Source organism: Coptis chinensis, chromosome 4 (assembly GCF_015680905.1).
Source record: "Coptis chinensis isolate HL-2020 chromosome 4, ASM1568090v1, whole genome shotgun sequence".
Classification (NCBI taxonomy): Eukaryota; Viridiplantae; Streptophyta; class Magnoliopsida; order Ranunculales; family Ranunculaceae; genus Coptis; species Coptis chinensis.
This window is the reverse complement of record NC_141459.1, coordinates 16,121,642-16,139,404: the sequence shown is the minus strand read 5'-3', so window position 1 is coordinate 16,139,404 and position 17,763 is coordinate 16,121,642. Positions and strand designations below refer to the sequence as shown.

At 42.5% G+C, this 17,763-nt stretch overlaps 3 protein-coding genes and 1 pseudogene across 3 annotated transcripts; 2 read left to right on the top strand and 2 right to left on the bottom strand.

Annotated features, from left to right (window-relative positions):
* Positions 1 to 4,319: 4,319 nt before the first annotated feature.
* LOC147502176 (uncharacterized) lies at positions 4,320 to 5,705 on the bottom strand. Its single transcript, XM_086604461.1, has one exon. It carries the CDS (start codon positions 5,703 to 5,705, stop codon positions 4,320 to 4,322), a length of 1,386 nt encoding a protein of 461 aa, XP_086460587.1.
* Positions 5,706 to 10,096: 4,391 nt separating this feature from the next.
* On the top strand, positions 10,097 to 10,840 carry LOC147502175 (uncharacterized). The gene has a single exon (XM_086604460.1). The coding sequence runs from the start codon at positions 10,097 to 10,099 to the stop codon at positions 10,838 to 10,840; it is 744 nt and encodes a 247-aa protein (XP_086460586.1).
* Positions 10,841 to 13,283: 2,443 nt separating this feature from the next.
* Positions 13,284 to 14,267, top strand: LOC147502174 (uncharacterized). The gene has a single exon (XM_086604459.1). It carries the CDS (start codon positions 13,284 to 13,286, stop codon positions 14,265 to 14,267), a length of 984 nt encoding a protein of 327 aa, XP_086460585.1.
* Positions 14,268 to 15,794: 1,527 nt separating this feature from the next.
* Positions 15,795 to 17,271, bottom strand: LOC147502173 (receptor-like protein 4 pseudogene; annotated as a pseudogene).
* Positions 17,272 to 17,763: the final 492 nt, after the last annotated feature.

Below are 17,763 nucleotides of genomic sequence, written 5' to 3'. Positions count from 1 at the left end.
ACCCCAAGATAATCAGCCGAGACATCTACTCCCACTACTATCTCAAAACTAGCACCAAGGACATCAGTATAGGCTATCAGTCCTTCTGCGTTCGTCCTAAGAAACATTCTTTTCTCATTAAGCTTACCACCTCAGATAAAGTGTGGCACCACTTTCTGTCCGCGGACATACCTCCTACCCTGACTCTTAACCACCTCGCCTTCAGACTCCGCAGTGAGTATAATAGCTCTTTCCCCTCTTTCGAATTGTTTTCTCTCTGATCTACTAACTCACCTCTGTTCTTTTTTGCAGGCTGGTGCCCAGATTCCAAATCTGGAATTTATGATAGTATCTCCTGCCCTATCTTTGCTCAAATCTGCGACCTTGGCCCCGCCCAAGCTGCCCTTTTAGGTATTCATCCCACCACCGCTACTCCACTGTCGCCCATCCCCGCCCTTAACACTTTCCGCGGCTTAACAGGTCCCTTTTTTCGCCTTCCCCCTCCCAAGGAATGCAAGCCCCGTGTATCTCCCCCTTCCAAGAAGCGGTCTCATTCTCATAACTCCCCTCGCCCCCTCCCTCGATCTTCCTCCCATTCTTCCGCCTCCGTGAACCTCAAGATCTCCACCCCTCCTACCGCTCTATCTCCCATTGGGACGACCAGTTCACCTCTCACCCTTCACCTGCCGCAGATATGGACGTCCACAAGCAAAAATTGTTTGATAGTGACTCTGATAACGAGGTGATGGAAGTTCCCCCTACCGCCATGCATGCCCCCGCCGATCAACCGCCAGCCAAGAGGCCGCGGCCATCCACCTCTGCTGAGCCTGTCCCCCCAACTCATTAGGCCCCCCTGCCTGAAGGCCCCGCCCCTTCTTCTCCACCCTCTCATCTGGATGCCTCTCCTCCTAGCACCCGCCGACTTGGTAAGGAGCTCACCTCCACTCTTGCTCCGGTTGAGGACTTCTGTCCTATCATCAATGTGCGAAATCGAAAGGTAAATGTCGCGGACTCCGCTCTGGACAATGCTGCCGTGGCCTCCTCCTTGTTCTACAATGCCCATCTGCCCAAGGACATTGCTTATGCGGATGGAGGTTCATTTGATTCGCATCGCACTTCCATTGTATACCAACTGGGAACGGGTACAACTTCTTCTCCCCTTTTTTTTTTTTTTTTTTTTTTTAGCCTTCTCCCTTTTCGACTAAGGTGAGCCTTGACATCTCGTTTATGATCCGCGGCCTTCTCTGCGCTAGGAATAAGGTGACCGCTCTGGAGCAAGAACTCAATGGCCCCTCGGGCTTGCGAGCGTTTTATGCCGGTCTTGAGTTAGACCTGGCCGCCACCAACTTGGCCAAAGTCCAAGCTCAGGACGAGCTGATTGCATCTGAAGCTTCCCATCAGTGGTACATGGACTCCGTCAATGAACGCGTGCGCTGCCAAAGGGAAGAACTTCTTTAACACCATCTGCTTGACTAGAATGCCCGCACCAAACAACACCAGCAGGCCGTGGACGCCCTCGCCCAGGCCCACAAAGATGAAATCGCCAAACTTTTAGAGCAGCACGAAAAGGATATGACAATTCTTCGTGACCGTTTCAAAGCTTTGGCTGGGAAGCGGGTGGCCCGAAAGGTTCAGGAGGAACTCAACCGGCTTACTCAAGAGGGCCGCCTTCTACCTCTTCAGCCTACTGTCCCAATGGCTAGTTCTCCTGAGGCCGCTGACCCTTCTGTAGCCGCAGATCCCTCTGGAACCTCAGAACACCTTGAGATGGGCACAGACCCCCTTCCCGAAGCCGTCCTCGAAGATCCCCATAAGGTCGTTGTTGATGATGCTGTTGGAGAAGCCAACCTTGAATCGTCCACCTAGGGAATGCCCTAGTTTTTAATATGTATACAAACTGTTGTTAACTTTACAATTTGGCTTGTCTTTTCCATTTGTCACCACACTGTTATTAACTTGCAATATGGCTCGCCTTGATTTAATATATTTTGCTATTTGATTGTGAGTTATATTCCTGCCATCTTCCCTCCTGCCCCCTCCTTTCATTTATTTAATTCAATTGTACACCTTTCATCCATGTCTACCTCTCATCCCGATGCCGGCGACGGCTCATCCCACTCTACAGGCTCGATCCGCTGCTTCTCTCTCTCTATAGGGGCCAAAGATGGTCCCTCTCATTACCCCATGTATCTTTTTGTCTGAGGTCCGCGGAGGGCTCATCCCGTTCCGCTGGATCACTCATCCTGCTCAGGTCCCCTTCCAAAGCACTCTCTCTCCCGAAGCCAGATGGGATTACGCTTGTTGCCCCATGTGTCTTTCAAGTCTGCTGTCTACGGAGGGCTCATCCCGCTCCGCTGACTCCATCCCCCTGCCGGAGCTCATCTTACTCAGGATCTGTTCCATACCTAATGTCAGTGAAGGGCTCATCTCATTCGCTGCTTCCCTCTCTATAGGGGCCAGATGGGGTCCCTCTCATTGCCCCATGCGCGTTTCGAGTCTGCTGTCTGCGGAGGGCTCATCCCGCTCCGCCGACTCCCTCCTCCTGCTGGAGCAGCTCATTTTGCTCAGGATTCGTTCCACAAGTAATGTCCACGAAGGGCTCATTCCCTTCATTGCTTCCCTCTCTATAGGGGCCAGATGGGGTTCCTCTCATTGCCCCATGTGCCTTTCCAGTCCGTTGTCTGCGGAGGGCTCATCCCGCTCTGCCGACTCCATTCTCCTACTGGAGCAGATCATCTTGCTCAGGATTTGTTCCATAAGTAATGTCAGCGAAGGGCTCATCCCTTTCGCTGCTTCCCTCTCTATAGGGACCAGATGGGGTCCCTCTCATTGCCCCATGTGCCTTTCAAGTCCGCTGTCTGCGGAGGGCTCATCCTGCTCCGCCGACTCCCTCCTCCTGCTGGACCAACTTATCTTGCTCAGGATTTGTTCCACAAGTAATATCAGCGAAGGGCTCATCCCCTTCACTGCTTCCCTCTCTATAGGGGCCAGATGGGGTCCCTCTTATTGCCCCATGTGCCTTTCAAGTCCGCTGTCTGCGGAGGGCTCATCCGACTCCGCCGATTCCATCCTCCTGCTAGAGCAGCTCATCTTGCTCAGGATCTATTCCACAAGTAATGTCAGTGAAGGGCTCATCCCCTTCGCTGCTTCCCTCTATAGGGACCAGAGGGGGTCCCTCTCATTGCCCCAGGTGTCTGTTATGTTCACGTTCTCATTCAGCAAATTGCGAATAATAAACATATTTTCTTTTCACAAAAGTGTTGTAGTTTTATATATTTACAAACAACTATTATCCTCCGTTTGGGACCCCCTTTACATTGCTTTGAACTTCAGTACATTTACTCGTAAAACCTTTTCAGCATTCTTACATTCCAGGGCCTCGCTATTAGCTTTCCTTCCATTGTTTGAAGCTTATAGGTTCCCGACCACCCTTCTTCCATCACGGTGTACGATCCTTCCCAGTTTGGACCCAACTTCCCGTCCTTTTCCTCCTTCGTGCTTGGCGTCACCCGGCGAAGCACCAGTTCCCCTATCTTGAACTTCCGCGGTCTGACTCGCTTGTTGTATTGCCGCTGTAGTCTCCGATGATACTCTTCCAGACAGATGCGGGCTGAATCTCTTCTCTCCTCTGCCAAATTCAAATCTCTAGCTAAAATGCGCCAGTTTATTCCTTCTTCCACCGCTCTTGTTTTCCTGGTGGTCGCACTAGTTCCGCGGGAATTACCGCCTCAATGTTGTACGCTAAGGTGAACGGGGTCTCTTTGGTGGTGGTCCTCGGGGTGGTTTTATAAGCCCACAGAACATGGTTCAACTCGTCGGCCCACGCGCCCTTCCTATCTTCCAACTTCTTTTTTCAGATTGTTTAATATCGTCTTGTTGGAAGATTCAGCCTGCCCGTTACCTTCTGGGTTGTAGGGTGCTGAGAACCCTTGCTTCACCTTGTAGGCTTCAAGAAACGCTGCCACATTTGCCCCTGTGAACTGTGTCCCATTGTCTGCAATGATGGCATATGGCAGCCCGAACCGACATATAATGTTCTCCCATAAAAACTTAATCACCTGAACCTCCTTTATCTGCTGCAACGGGACGGCTTCTATCCATTTTGTGAAGTAGTCCGTGGCTGCCAACATATACCTTCTTTTGCCGCTAGCCATGGGCAGTGGCCCCACGATGTCTAACGCTCACATGGCAAAGGGCCAAGGGCTGGAGACATTATGCAAGGGTTCCACAGGTGCAAATATCCTCTGTGCAAATCTCTAACACCTCACACTTTTTGGCAAATTCGACCGTATCCCATTTCATGTGAGGCCAGAAGTAACCCTGCGTCAACAACTGATGTGCTATGGTCCTCCCCGCGGAGTGACCCCACAGTTTCCTTCGTGCAATTCTGCCAATACCTTTGATGATAATCGCGGCCCTAAACACTTCAGCAACGGCCCATTGAAGTTCTTCTTATACAGTTCCCCTTCCATCATCACATATCTCTGAGACACTTGCTCTAACCTCCTTTTTTTGTTCCTATCCGTCACCAGTCCTCCTTCTAGAAAGGGTTTGATGGGCTCCATCCATCCGCCCTCTTCCTCTGCAACATAGCACACCTCCATTACTTCCTCTATGCTTGGCTTCCCCAATCTTCCTACTTTTATAGTCCTTTCCTCATACCCCGGCATGGCGGCTGCCACATAAGCCAAAGCGTTTGCGTGTCTATTCTCCCCCCGCCCTAGGTGTATAAACTGAAGCTTTGTGAACTTGCTAGCCCTTTGATGTACCACCTGCAAATATTTGGCCATTCTTGGACATCGGGCCACGAAAACCTCATTTGCCTGGCACACCACCAGGTTTGAATCTGAATATACTATCAAATATTTCACTCCCAGGTCTTCCGCCATTCTCAATCCTGCTATAACGGCCTCGTACTCTGCTTCATTGCTGGATGTTGTGAACCCCAACTTCATGGTCAACTCTATCCGGTTATTGTCCGGCGTGACCAACACCAGCCCTATACCGCTGCATGCATCAATAGCTGACCCATCCGCAAACACTCTCCACCCATTCCGCTTATCCCAAGGATCCAACTGATCGGGCGTCCTATCCTTGTCTGACTCCATGACCATCTCCTCTCCCCACGTTGGGTCCTCTGCTGGGAATTCTACCAAAAACTCTGCGACGGCTTGAGCTTTCTCTGCTGTCCTAATCTGATAATGTATCTCGTAAGAACTAAGCATCACTGCCCATTTCAACATTCGGCCCAACTTCACCGCCCTTAACGCTTGTTTAAGTGGCAGGTTGGTCACCACCACTATTGAATGAGACTCAAAGTATGGTTTTAGCTTCATGGTGGAAAAGATCAAGGCCAAGGCATATTTCTCCATTCTACTATACCGCGTCTCTATGTCCAACATGGTCTTTCTTTGGAAATACACCGGTCTCTCCACTTTATCAGCTAGTCTGACCAGAACAGAACTTACCGCATACTCGGTGGCCCCTAGATACAGGTACAATTTCTCCCCCTGCTCTGGCCGCAAAAGTAATGGGGCTTTACCCAGATACCTCTTCAACTCTTGAAATGCCTCCTCGCATTCCGGCGTCCATACAAAGTCTGGAGTGCTTCTCAGCAACTGGTATAACGGTCTACACTTGTCCGATGATTTGGAAATGAATCTGTTTAATGCCGCGATCCTCTTAGCGAGACACTGAACCTCCGTGACGTTCTGTGGCAACGACATCTCTACCAATGCTCTTATCTACTCTGGATTAGCTTATATTCCCCTATGACTAACGATGTAGCCCATGAACTTCCGAGTGGTCACCCCAAATGTGCATTTCTTTGGATTCAGCTTCAGATTGTATTTCCGCAGTATCCCGAATGTTTCCCTCAATCCGTCTAAATGCTCCTTCTCCGACATACTCTTTTCTACCATGTCATCGATGTATATTTCCATCCCCCTCCTGATCTTGCTTTTGAACATTTTCTCCCCTAACCGTTGAAACGTGGCTCCAGAGTTTTTCAACCCAAACGGCATCCTTGTGTAGCAATATGTGTTGCCTTCTACCACAAATGTTGTTTTCTCCTGATCTGGCCCGTACATTGCAACCTAATTGTACCCCATCGACACATCCATAAACGAGAATATTTTAAACCCTGCTATCCTATCCACCAATTCATCCACCCGCGGCATGGGGTAACTGTCCTTCGGGCACTCGCCATTCACATCCGTGAAATCCACACACATCCATACCTTGCCATTCTTTTTTGGTACCGCCACCACATTAGATAACCAGTCCGTGAACTCTACCTCGTATTATTCTGGCTCTCTTCAACCGCGCCACTTCCTCGCGAATACCCTCTGCATACTTCAGTCTAATGCTTCGCATCTTTTGCCTTACCGGCTTTACCTCCTCTCTCATGTGTAACCAATGACAAGCGAATTCAGGGTCCAACCCCGTAACCTCTTCAATGGTCCATGCAAACACGTCTTGATTTTCTGATAAGAACTAGATCAATTCCCTCTTCCATTCACCCATCAAGCTGGCCCCTATCGCGGTAAACCTCTCCTCCTTTCCTCCCATATTTACCACTTTAATCTCATCCAGCGTCTTCGGACCTGTTCCCGCCTCCCCCTTCTCTTTAACTGCGGCGTTCTGTAATTGCTATGCCTGCCTCTTCCTCCATCTCTTCTTCTTCCTTTTCCACTTCCCTTCTTAATTCCTCATTCTCCTCTCTCAACCTCCCTATCTCTTCTCTCATGAGCCACATCTCTTCCACTTCCTGTTCCTCTCTTCTGTTACCTTCTTCTCCCACCACTACCTCGGGCATCAGTTCCTGTGTAGCCACCTTCTTCGGTCTCCCTACCTGTTTCTTGGGTGCCATCTCTTTCTTGCTTCTTTGTCCCCACAGACGGCGCCAAATGTAAGAACCTAAATTAAGATAACAAAGGAGAAAACAATATTTGAGTTACTACAACACTCAAGACTCAGATCTCACATCTCTTTTTTTCTCTCTCCTCTCCTTTTTTCTCTCTCTTCCGGCCCCCTTTTCTATCCACCTCCACTTCTTTATACACCCCTTCCTCCTTGATCTAAACCATCCATCCATTCCTCCATCTGACGACCTTCCCTTTGTCGTACTTTGGCCACGTCTGCCTTTAGGGTTCCGCGCACGGTTCCGCTGCTCCCCAACCTACCCGCTTACCTTGCCTTGCCTCGTCCTCTTTGACTTAGTCCTCTGGCATATAATGGGCCACTACAATATGTGTATGTAATAATTGGAATATAAGTGGTAATTATATTGTGAGTTATTTTGGAAAGTGAGAATGATGAATACTGTTATATGAGATTTCTTGGAAATGTATATTGGGGTTTGAAATCTTACTTAGGAAGAAACTGTATGCCGTTTTGAGAATACGGAACTAAATTGCCTTCTAAGTTGAAATGATTGTAATAGTATATTTCTTGATTTGAAAGATTGAACATACTACTATACTATTTTATATTTTTAGTCTTACTCATACCAGCAAATTCAATTTGCTGACCCATGTTTGCTTTGTCTTGCAACATGGGTGTGTTTTTGGAAACATAGATGGTGGAGTGCAGTGGATGATGACATGTGATTTGGAGTTGCTCTTGGAGTCTTCTTGTTTAAGTTTTTTTGAAGTGTACGGTTTTGTTTTGAGACAGATGTAATAGAGCTGGTTAGTTTCTTTGTAGTTTAATAATGTGATGAAAAGTTATTCCTTTTAGTTTTCTTTTGATTTCAGTTTTTTTTATATCGTGTTTGATAATAGGGTTTTGGGTTTTGTTTCACCCCAGGTTTCCAGATAATTGAATATCATTGTTTTAAATATTGTCTGGAAATTTGGGGTGTGACAGTTGGCTTTAAGGAGTTAAATGTTGAGATGATAAAGTCAAGTAGGCGTCCATGAAAAGTGTATTGATAAATTTCGAGGTGTGCCTATCTTATATCTTGAAGCGTTGAAAGGTTAAGTGTTAAAGAGTTAAATGTTGATATGTCATAGTATAAATTACATACCAAAGTCATAAACAAATGTCAAAATTTATCAAAACTTTGTAACATTATAGGAGCGGCATATTTTGATTGGATATTGCTTCTTCTAAAATTCCATCGGCTCTATAATAAGTCTCAAAAAAATCCCTTAAAGACTAATTTTAATTTATACTTTCATATTTTTTCCCCTTATAGCAATTGCTTCCAATTTACAATGTTATGTTATGTTGCATTTAGTGTTATTGAATTTTTAGCAGGCACAATACATGCATGGTGCCTACCATAAGGTATAACAACAGGATTATTTTCCCATGAGCCAACATGAGCTCATGGGTTTTTTTAACAACCAAAAGGAAAACTGACCCTTCCAAGGATGTACCGGTCATGACAACTCCAAAGAATCTGAAGGTGTTATATAAAGAGTCTTTTTCATTAATGGTGGCCTTTAGTGGGCGATTTTTTCATTAAGGGTATATTTGTCTTTTAGCAAAAAAAGATATGGAAAAAGAAAAAACAAGAGAGAATGAGAGCGGGATTCCTAGACCTAATAGGAATTCAAACAATGACGAGGAATCAGAGAAACTGGAAACTGAGTTCGAGAGAACTTATGGTAAAGGATCACTTGAAAAAATGCTACAGCGAAGAATAATGAAGATACATGATGATCTTTTAAACCAGAGAGAGGATGAGGATGAAGTAACAAATGAGGAGGAATTCTTAAAAGCAAGAGAAGACCCAAAAGTTCGCAGACAGGATGAATACGATATCGAGGCGACTATGGATTTACAGAGAAAGGCGGCTAGAGGTTCGAATGGAGATGTGGAATCGAGTCATACAATAGCTGACCTGGGAACCATGTGCCCTACTACTGAGGGTACAAATGAAACACTGGGAAAGTCTGCGATAGATAGTCAGAAGCATCAGCAACCCACAAAGAGTTCATGGGCAGATGTTTTGGGCAAGAAGACGATGGGGAAAGATGAGTTGGAATACATACCACCAACTGTAGAGAATGGGAAGCAAGTGATTCATATCAAAAGCGACCAGTTCACCGAGTACAACAAGAAATTCGAGAACCTGATAGTGGGATCTTTTGTTGGTAAAAAACTTAACTTTAATTATGTGAAGGAGATTGTTACCAGAACATGGGGCTTGAAAGGGTTTTCAATGAAGCCATATGGGGATGCAATGTTTACATTCAAGTTTGATCGGGAGGAAGATAGAAGGGAAGTGTTAGATATCGGATCATTCCACATTGCAAGCCAACTGTTTGTGGTAAGGCCATGGAAAGTGTTCGTGGAAGCTGAAACGAGAGAACTTAAAACAATACCAATATGGGTTATTGTCAAGGGTTTACCAATGGAGATGTGGAATAAGCAAGGGTTCAGTCAAGTTGCAAGTGCTGTGGGCATACCAATGTTTACAGACAAGTTAACAGAGAACATGACGAGAACAAGTTATGCGCGCATTTGTGTAGAGGTGGACACCAAGTGTGCATACCCAGAGAGCATTCCTGTAGTGTTGGATCAAAGAAGGGCTTATAAAGTCTCTTTTGAATACAACTGGAAGCCACCTAGATGTTCAGTTTGCGAAGTGTTTGGCCATTTGGAGCATAATTGCCTGAGGAGAGTTAGCAATAAAAATACCGATGCGGTATGGCTAAAGAAGGATAATAAAGAAGAGGAAGAGGGAGAGAATACAAGCAATGCGATGTAAGGAAAAAGGTGAAATTGAGAAAGGAAAGCTCATGAGGTACAAAAGAAGTACACAATTGGAAGAAGTGGAGAATACCGATATCCAAGAAAGACAGATAGTTGAAGAGGAAGGGAAATGGGAGACCCCAAAAAGGAAGCATACAATCAGAGCAAGGAATGATAGTGAAAATGAAAAGACAAGAGTATCAGATAAGAATGAAAAGAGTAATGAGCAGAATAGCGGAAGAGTTCAGGGGAAATTGAAACAGAGTGGGCAGATAACAATCAGCAGGCCCAGAACTCATACAGTACAAAACATTTCACGGGGAGGTAATCAACACAAAGGAAGTAGCAGTAGTGCTAAGAGGAAAGAGGGTGCCAATAATGGCTCTCTAAAACAAACTCACCTCTTTAAATGATGAATGTGGCGTGCTGGAATATGCGAGGGTTCAATCAGAACTTTAAGCATAATGAGGTGAAGGAATTAGTTAGGAAGGATAATATTAATATTATGGCATTGGTGGAAACAAAAGTGAAGCAAGGAAACATGGATGCGGTGATTACCAAATGCTTTCGGGTTCAAGGCGTGCCAGAACATAACTATGAGTTTAGTGACAAAGGGAGAATTTGGGTGGTATGGGATACACAAGTATGCATAGTGTCTAATGTAATCAAGAGTTTGCAAAGTGTCTCGATGGAAGTGACACTACAGAATGGGAAGAATTTTATGCTCTCAGTTATCTATGCGAGCACAGACCTTTATATAAGGCAGCGACTATGGGATGAGCTGAGTAATTTTTCATTCACCTTTCAAAAACCTTGGATGGTAATTGGAGACTTTAACTCAGTTCTACATTCACATGAGAGGGTAGGGGGGCTACCAACGAGACACCACCATTTTGCAGACTTGCTGCAATGTGTAACTGCTACAGGACTGAGAGATATAAAGTTTAAGGGGAATACGCTAACATGGAGTAACAAGAGGATTGATAGAGCATGGAGGAAACTAGATAAGGTTATGGTGAACGCAGAGTGGTATGATGAGTTTGAAGACTACGAGGCTGAGTTTCGAAATCCGGGAACAGTTTCAGATCATTCTGTCATGGTAGTATACTCGCACGACAAAGAGATAGCAAAAGAAGAGAACGTTCAGGTTCTTTAACTTCTGGGTCCGAGAAGAAACTTATAAGGAGGTGATCAGGAAGGCTTGGGGAACTGAATTTAAAGGAAACCCTATGTACATCCTAATGAGAAAATTGAAACAAGTGAAGGGTGATTTGATTGTATGGAATAGGCAGAGAATAGGGAATGTGGTTACAAGGGCTGAAATAACCAAGAAGGAGCTCTTAGATGTACAAACAAAGCTACAGATAGACCCACTAAATGTTTCGCTCATCAAAGAGGAGAAATCAGCCATTCACATGCATGTTAAGGCGGCTGTTACTGAGGAAGAGTTCCATAGACAGAAATCTAGAGATCAGTCCATTGTCCTTGGGGATAGCAACACGGCTTATTTTTTCAAAACAGTTCAAGCAAGAAGAAACACAAATAAGATTACCTGCCTCTTGAATGAACAAGGGAATTTGATAGATGATGTAAATCAGATTGGAGAAGAATGTGCTAGATATTATGAGAAAGTTTACAAACCCGAGAACTTGCCGGAAGTGAATTTTGATGTCTTTAAAAATATACAGCCAAGGTACAGGATCACTGAAGAGATGCAGGAACAATTAAGGAAAACTGTAACGCGAGATGAGATCATAGAAGCTTTATCAAGGATTGACAATGACAAAGCACCGGGTAATGATGGGTTCTCGTCACTGTTCTTCAAATCAGCATGGAATATAGTAGGAAATGATGTGGTGAGAGCAGTGCAGAGTTTTTTCAGGTCAGGGAAAATGTTAGGAGAAGTGAACTCGACATGCATAACTCTAATTCCAAAGGTACAAATCCCAGAGACTCTGGGGGATTATAGGCCAATTGCGTGCTGCAATGTGGTCTATAAATGCATTACGAAGGTTCTAACATCTAGAATGAAGGACTTCATTAATTTGATTGTATCCAATAATCAGTCAGCCTTTGTACCAGGTAGAAGGATACAAGATAACATACTTTTATCACATGAACTTTTGCATAACTATCACAGGAATTACTCACCACCTAGATGTGCAGCAAAGATAGACTTGAAGAAGGCATATGACTTGGTTAGATGGGAAGCGGTGATCTTTGCTCTAAGGAGATATGGCATGCCTGAGGAATTCATTGCATGGATTAAAGTATGTATTGAAACTCCTTTTTACTCTATCATGATTAATGGAGCACCGTATGGATATTTCAAGGGGAAGAGAGGGATAAGACAAGGAGATCCGATGTCGCCTTATTTGTTTGTAATGGTCATGGAACTATTGACAGAGATTATGCATCATAGTGTCAGAGAAGGGCAGTTTAAGCTGCATTATAAATGTACAGACCCTCTAATCACCCACTTATCTTTTGCGGATGATTTGCTAGCATTTATGTATGGAGACCTGAGAACAGCTCAATGTTTAAACAACAATCTTCAGATATTCAAGGAATCACGATGGGTTAGAAGTGAACATTGAGAAGAGTGAGTTATTCTTTTCAGGGATAGAGGAGCCATTACGTAATGATATCAGAGAAGTTATGCAATTTACGAGTGGAGAATTGCCAGTAAAGTATCTGGGAATGCCATTGATCACTACAATGTTAACTCATGAGAACTGTCTGCCTCTCATTGATAAGTTTACAAAGAAGGTTCAGAGTCGAGGGGAAACTTTTGTCATATTGGGAAGGCTACAACTACTCAAGGCTGTACTAAATAATTTGAGTAACTACCGGTTATCGACTTATATACTACCTATGAGTGTGTTGGATATGATAGAGAGCATTTGTAGGAATTTTCTATGGATCGGTCCAGATTGCCTTCAATCACATGCTTTGGTAGGATGGGAAGAAGTATGCTACCCATATGATGAAGGAGGATTAGGGATAAGGAATGTGAGAATAGTGAATAAGGCAGCAAACCTTAAACATTTATGGCATTTGATATCAAGGAAGGATAGCTTATGGGTAGCATGGGTCTGGAAGAATTTGATCAAGACCAAGAATTTCTGGAGCATGAAGGTACCGCATAACAGTTCTTGGGGATGGAGAGCAATCCTTAACAGTAGAGTGGAAGGGAAAGGAATAGCAGTGCATCAGATTGGGAATGGACGAGATACGTTATTTTGGCAAGATCCATGGCATCCGAGAGGGATTTTAAAACAAGCTTTCCCGCAAAATTATACGTATAACACCTTATGCCATATGAAGGCACCGGTTGCAAATTTTATAAATGAGGGCGAATGGAGCATTCCACCACATATGGAGAATGAATGTAGAGAGATTGTGATTTAAAATGAGAGAAGAGAGATAACACCGGAAGAGGAAACGATAGAGTGGTATGGACTGATTCCTTACAAGGAGAATATCACCGAAAGACACGCACCAATCTCTCGAGGAGGAAGCTACAATCTAATGACCGGGCATAAGTTAATTTGGTTCCGAACCAGATACCCAAACATTCTTTCATTGGGTGGATGACCATGAAACAAATTATGAAAACCTTGAGCAAGTTGTTTGAGTTCAAGGTGGTTCGATCGAAATTATGTGTTCTCTGTTGGAAAGAGGATGAAACAGAGCAACACTTATTCTTCTATTGTAATTTCTCCTGTATATATGGCAAAATATCTTATACTTCTTATGAGGTTATAGAAGGCAAACTGCACGTACATGGCGGGGAGGAGCTCCAGTGGGTGCTGCGAACAAGTAATGGGAAAGGTGGGCAACAAGACTCACTAAAGCTGATGGTGAATGCGTTCTTCTACTGGATATGGCAAGAAAGGAACAATAGAATCTTTAAGAATCAGCACCGACAATCACAAGAGCTCATTCATGGAATCATTGGAGATGTAAAAATCAAGATACAAGGAACAAGGTACAAGATGAAGGAAGGACCGGAGAGACAGAAATTCATGGAGACTTGGAATGCAAGCACCGAAATAAGGAAGGAGGAGATACAATACTGCAAATGGAACAGAGCTGGAAGTGGTACGTACATTCTAAACTCTGATGGAACGTTACAAGGCTTGATAGGAGGATGGGCTGCAGTGGTTCGAGATGATACAGGAGAGGTAATTGTTGCGGCCCATGGAAAATCAAAGTACCATTCTATAGCTTTAATAGAACTACAGGGGCTGCATCAAGGGCTAAAAATAGCAAGGGGAAAAAACATAAAAAGGCTGCAAGCACAGACAGACTCATCGAATGTGGTGTCCTTTGTCAAAAGTAAAGGAAGCCACCCTTGGCAAGCCAATCAGATTATGGATGAGATCAAATGGATGATTCAAGAATTAGAGTATTTTGAGTTAATTCATGTTTTTAGAGAATCTAATAGACTGGCAGATGTATTAGCATCAAATGTACCTGCAGTAAGTGTTTTGAACTTAGATCCTAGCTCATTCTCATTAGAGGTTAGGAATATTGTAATTGAGGATGCTAGTGGGAAAAAGTACACAAGATGTAAGTGACTCGAGTTATAGTTTGATTATCAATAAAGGGGTAGGGGACCTCGTTAAAAACCCCGCTTGCCAACCAAAAAAAAAAAAAAAATGAAGCAATATCAATATACCATGTCCAAGAAGCAGTACCATGTACTAGGAATGAAGAAGACTTGGTGCACTTATCGTTAATGATGGTGTGTTACTATTTATTACCAACAATTACTAATTTAACAAGAAATGGGTAGCAAGCCCAGCCAACCCGGGCTGATTTGCTAGTATAGATAGTTACTGGAATGGCGATTATATGCAGAGAAATTTGTGCTTCAAACATATCCATTAAATACAAGCATATCCATTAAAGCCGCTATAGATCTTTTTTAAACTTTTCTACTAGCTTTAAGCTTATATAATATTTTGTTCGAGTTAGTTTGCTTAAAGTTTCAATTTCTGTCAAAGATATATAGCTACTCGGTTACAAATTTATTCTTCTTCTTTTTCGATGAATGCACAAATTTGTTCAAAATATTCCGTTTCATATAGTTTGTGCAGGAATCTTGAGGAAGATGAAAATGCGTCTAGTTATGCCATGTGAATATCCTTAACACACATTACTGAAAGACCTAATTTACTTGAACTTTTGAAGGATGGGTGTTTCAAATCCAGCCTGTTAGCATTAGCAATAAGTAAGTTCGTGGAATTAGTTGTCACAGACGTAGTTAATATCTTAAAGTGAAGTTAGAAATTAAATAAAAGGAGAAAAAAAAAGAAGTTTACAAAAATTCGTCAAGATCTACAACAACTAGAACTCTAATATTGCTATAGTACTAAACCTAACTCTAATATTGTATAACTTTAAAGTGCTATTTAGAGTGCGTTTGTTTACCAGGAATCAGACTTGAAGAGTGGAATTAACTGGAATCCTTGGTGGACCACTCACTTTTGGCCTATTTGGAGACATAGAATCCAATAGAATTGAATTCTAAACGGACTCCAATTCATCAAAGACCATTAATACTGAGTAGTGGAAAATGCTCCCAGTGACCCACGTCAGCCCCCCTTTTTTCTCTGAGACTGACACATCAAATTTTACATAAAAAAAGGAATTCTACGCCCTTTTTTGGCGATTTCAATTGTTCGTAACCCAAAATAGATAAAAATCTCTTTCTATAATTTTTTTTCAATTCTACAAAACACTCCTAACTCTCCAAAAAAAAAAATCATCTCTTCAAACCCTCTCTCTTATTCTTCTCTTCTTCCAAAATTAAATGAGGTCAAAAAGTATGATGGCGAAACGGATGCTTTCTTAATATTATTCTCAGTAGAAATAGCACTATCAGAACTTTGCCCAAATGTTTTAATCGCACTCCAAAATCTATCCCCACCCCAATGATCCCCACTATAATCTTCATCAAATCCAGGTTTCCCATTACCACAAGACAATCTTTTCGCAAATCCAGAAAATCACCCCTTCACCCTAATTCTCCTCAAAGTAGTACCCTCTATCATCAATCAAGTATCTTAATAGATAAAATAGATGGATCTCCATGACCGATACTATGAAAACAAGCGTAAAACAAGACTATCACTTACAAACACTATTCCTTCTGTAAATGATTGATCATCAACTTGACTCCAACCACTATTAAGTGAATAAATTTGAGTACCTTCTAACGAAATATCAAAAAGTGGCTCATTATCGAAATCAGGTAATTTTATTAAACCAAAGAAAATTCTTACTGAATACATATGACCTTGGGGCACTCTACCAATGTTGTAACAGTTTGTTGGCCCATCTGAAAATGGGAAATAACGAAGTGTGTTCAAAGGTGGTGTTATGTAACTTGAACGGCTTGCATTTGCTGGTATTCCACCTGTATATGCAAAATCTTTAAACCAAAGTGTATTTGTTGGTGGTGTTTGGACATTTGTTCTTGCACCACAGCTTATTCTTAGTGCAGATGGCTCTGCAACAAAAAAGAAACAATCTTTAGTAAGTCTAAATAGAATGTATTGTTAAATAAAAGAGTTGGTGTTTGTTTTGTTTGTTTGTTTGTTTACCGGTTTGGAAGATGAAGTTGAAAGAGTAATGAGTAGAAATGAGATTCTGCGAACCATTGTTGTTGTGGGGTTTAATGGTTGGTGCAACTTGCAAATAGTAGTGGTCTGCTTTTCATCTTCTACAAATTTTTTTTTCTCTCTCTCTCTCTCTCTCTCTTTTTAGTTTTGTTTTCTTTGTTTGTTGCTTTGTCCTTTTTAATGGTGTTTCTGTTAGTTAGAATAGAAGTTATATTGACATGTGAGTGTGTGAGTGTAAGTTGACAGAGTGTTTAGTTTACTTTTATAGTTTATTTTGGTTTTGTTGAAACGAGAGTAAATCTAAACATAATGTATTGTTAAATAAAAGAGTTGGTGTTTGTTTTGTTTGTTTGTTTACCAGGTTTGAAAGATGAAGTTGAAAGAGTAGTGAGTAGAATGAGTAGTTGCAGAAAACTTCTGCATTTTACGTAATGTGTTAGGTAAAAACAAGCATGCTTCCTTCTATTGGTGTGGTGAAGTTGTTATGTCACTGGAGTTCACGGTTCAAGGTTTGTGTTGTTAACAAGTTGGTTGGTTGTATTGGTTCTTATCTGTTCTGATATGGTCGTGATTTGAAGGCAGCTTTAATTTGGTGGTTGATCCTATAATGGTATCTACAAGTGGAGATATATTGGCTGATCCATCTATTCTAATTGCGTTTCGGTACGTTATTTAATTATGTGAGTACACTTTAGTTTGGCTCCTAAGTCGGTTTGAATTATTTGTTTCTTTGAATTTAACGATGAGTTGTATTCATTACATGACGTCATCGTAATTATCAAATTGCATTATCAAGACACTGAAAGGTTAAGAAAATATTTAATAACTGCATTAATAGAATTTTTAATGAAAAATTGATGATGAACATACCTAATGGAAGAACTAGTTGTTGGGCATTGCCGGAAGAAACTGGATGTACCTGGCCTTGATTGCTATTATCCGTGGGAGACGGCATTTGCAGGACTTGCTTTGAAGATGACGGAGGTGAACGCAAAAACAACTTTTGTTATGATGAGATTGAGGGTTGAGGAACCAATGGTTTACTTTCGGTGAACAGAGTTGAGCCCCCGAACAAAAAACAAACTCGACCTTGCAACATATGCATGACTTGCTCACCTTTCTCACCAACTTGATTTCCAAAGCCATAGTTTATTTATTTATTGAGGAACTAAGTTTCGTTGGACAATTGTGTTGGACGGGTTGGTGATGCTAATAAGGACCATGCTTGCTTTGAGAGAGACCAAAAGATATGGACACATGAAGATCAAGATTCAAGATAGACAAAAATAGTCCCGGTCGATGTAGCTATCAAACTCTTGGCTAACGCAACACTAGAAATTGCTTCATTTGTCTTTAGGAAAATTGATCCCTCTTACTCCAGCCTTTTGAGCAGAAGAGCTATCAGTGTAAGAAAAAATGTCTTTTCTTTCTCATTTTTTTTTTTTTT

Excerpts from the sequence above, each read along its gene's own strand:
- LOC147502176 (XM_086604461.1), bottom strand. The coding sequence starts at position 5,705 with ATGTCGTTGCCACAGAACGTCACGGAGGTTCAGTGTCTCGCTAAGAGG.
- LOC147502175 (XM_086604460.1), top strand. The coding sequence starts at position 10,097 with ATGAATGTGGCGTGCTGGAATATGCGAGGGTTCAATCAGAACTTTAAG.
- LOC147502174 (XM_086604459.1), top strand. The coding sequence starts at position 13,284 with ATGAAACAAATTATGAAAACCTTGAGCAAGTTGTTTGAGTTCAAGGTG.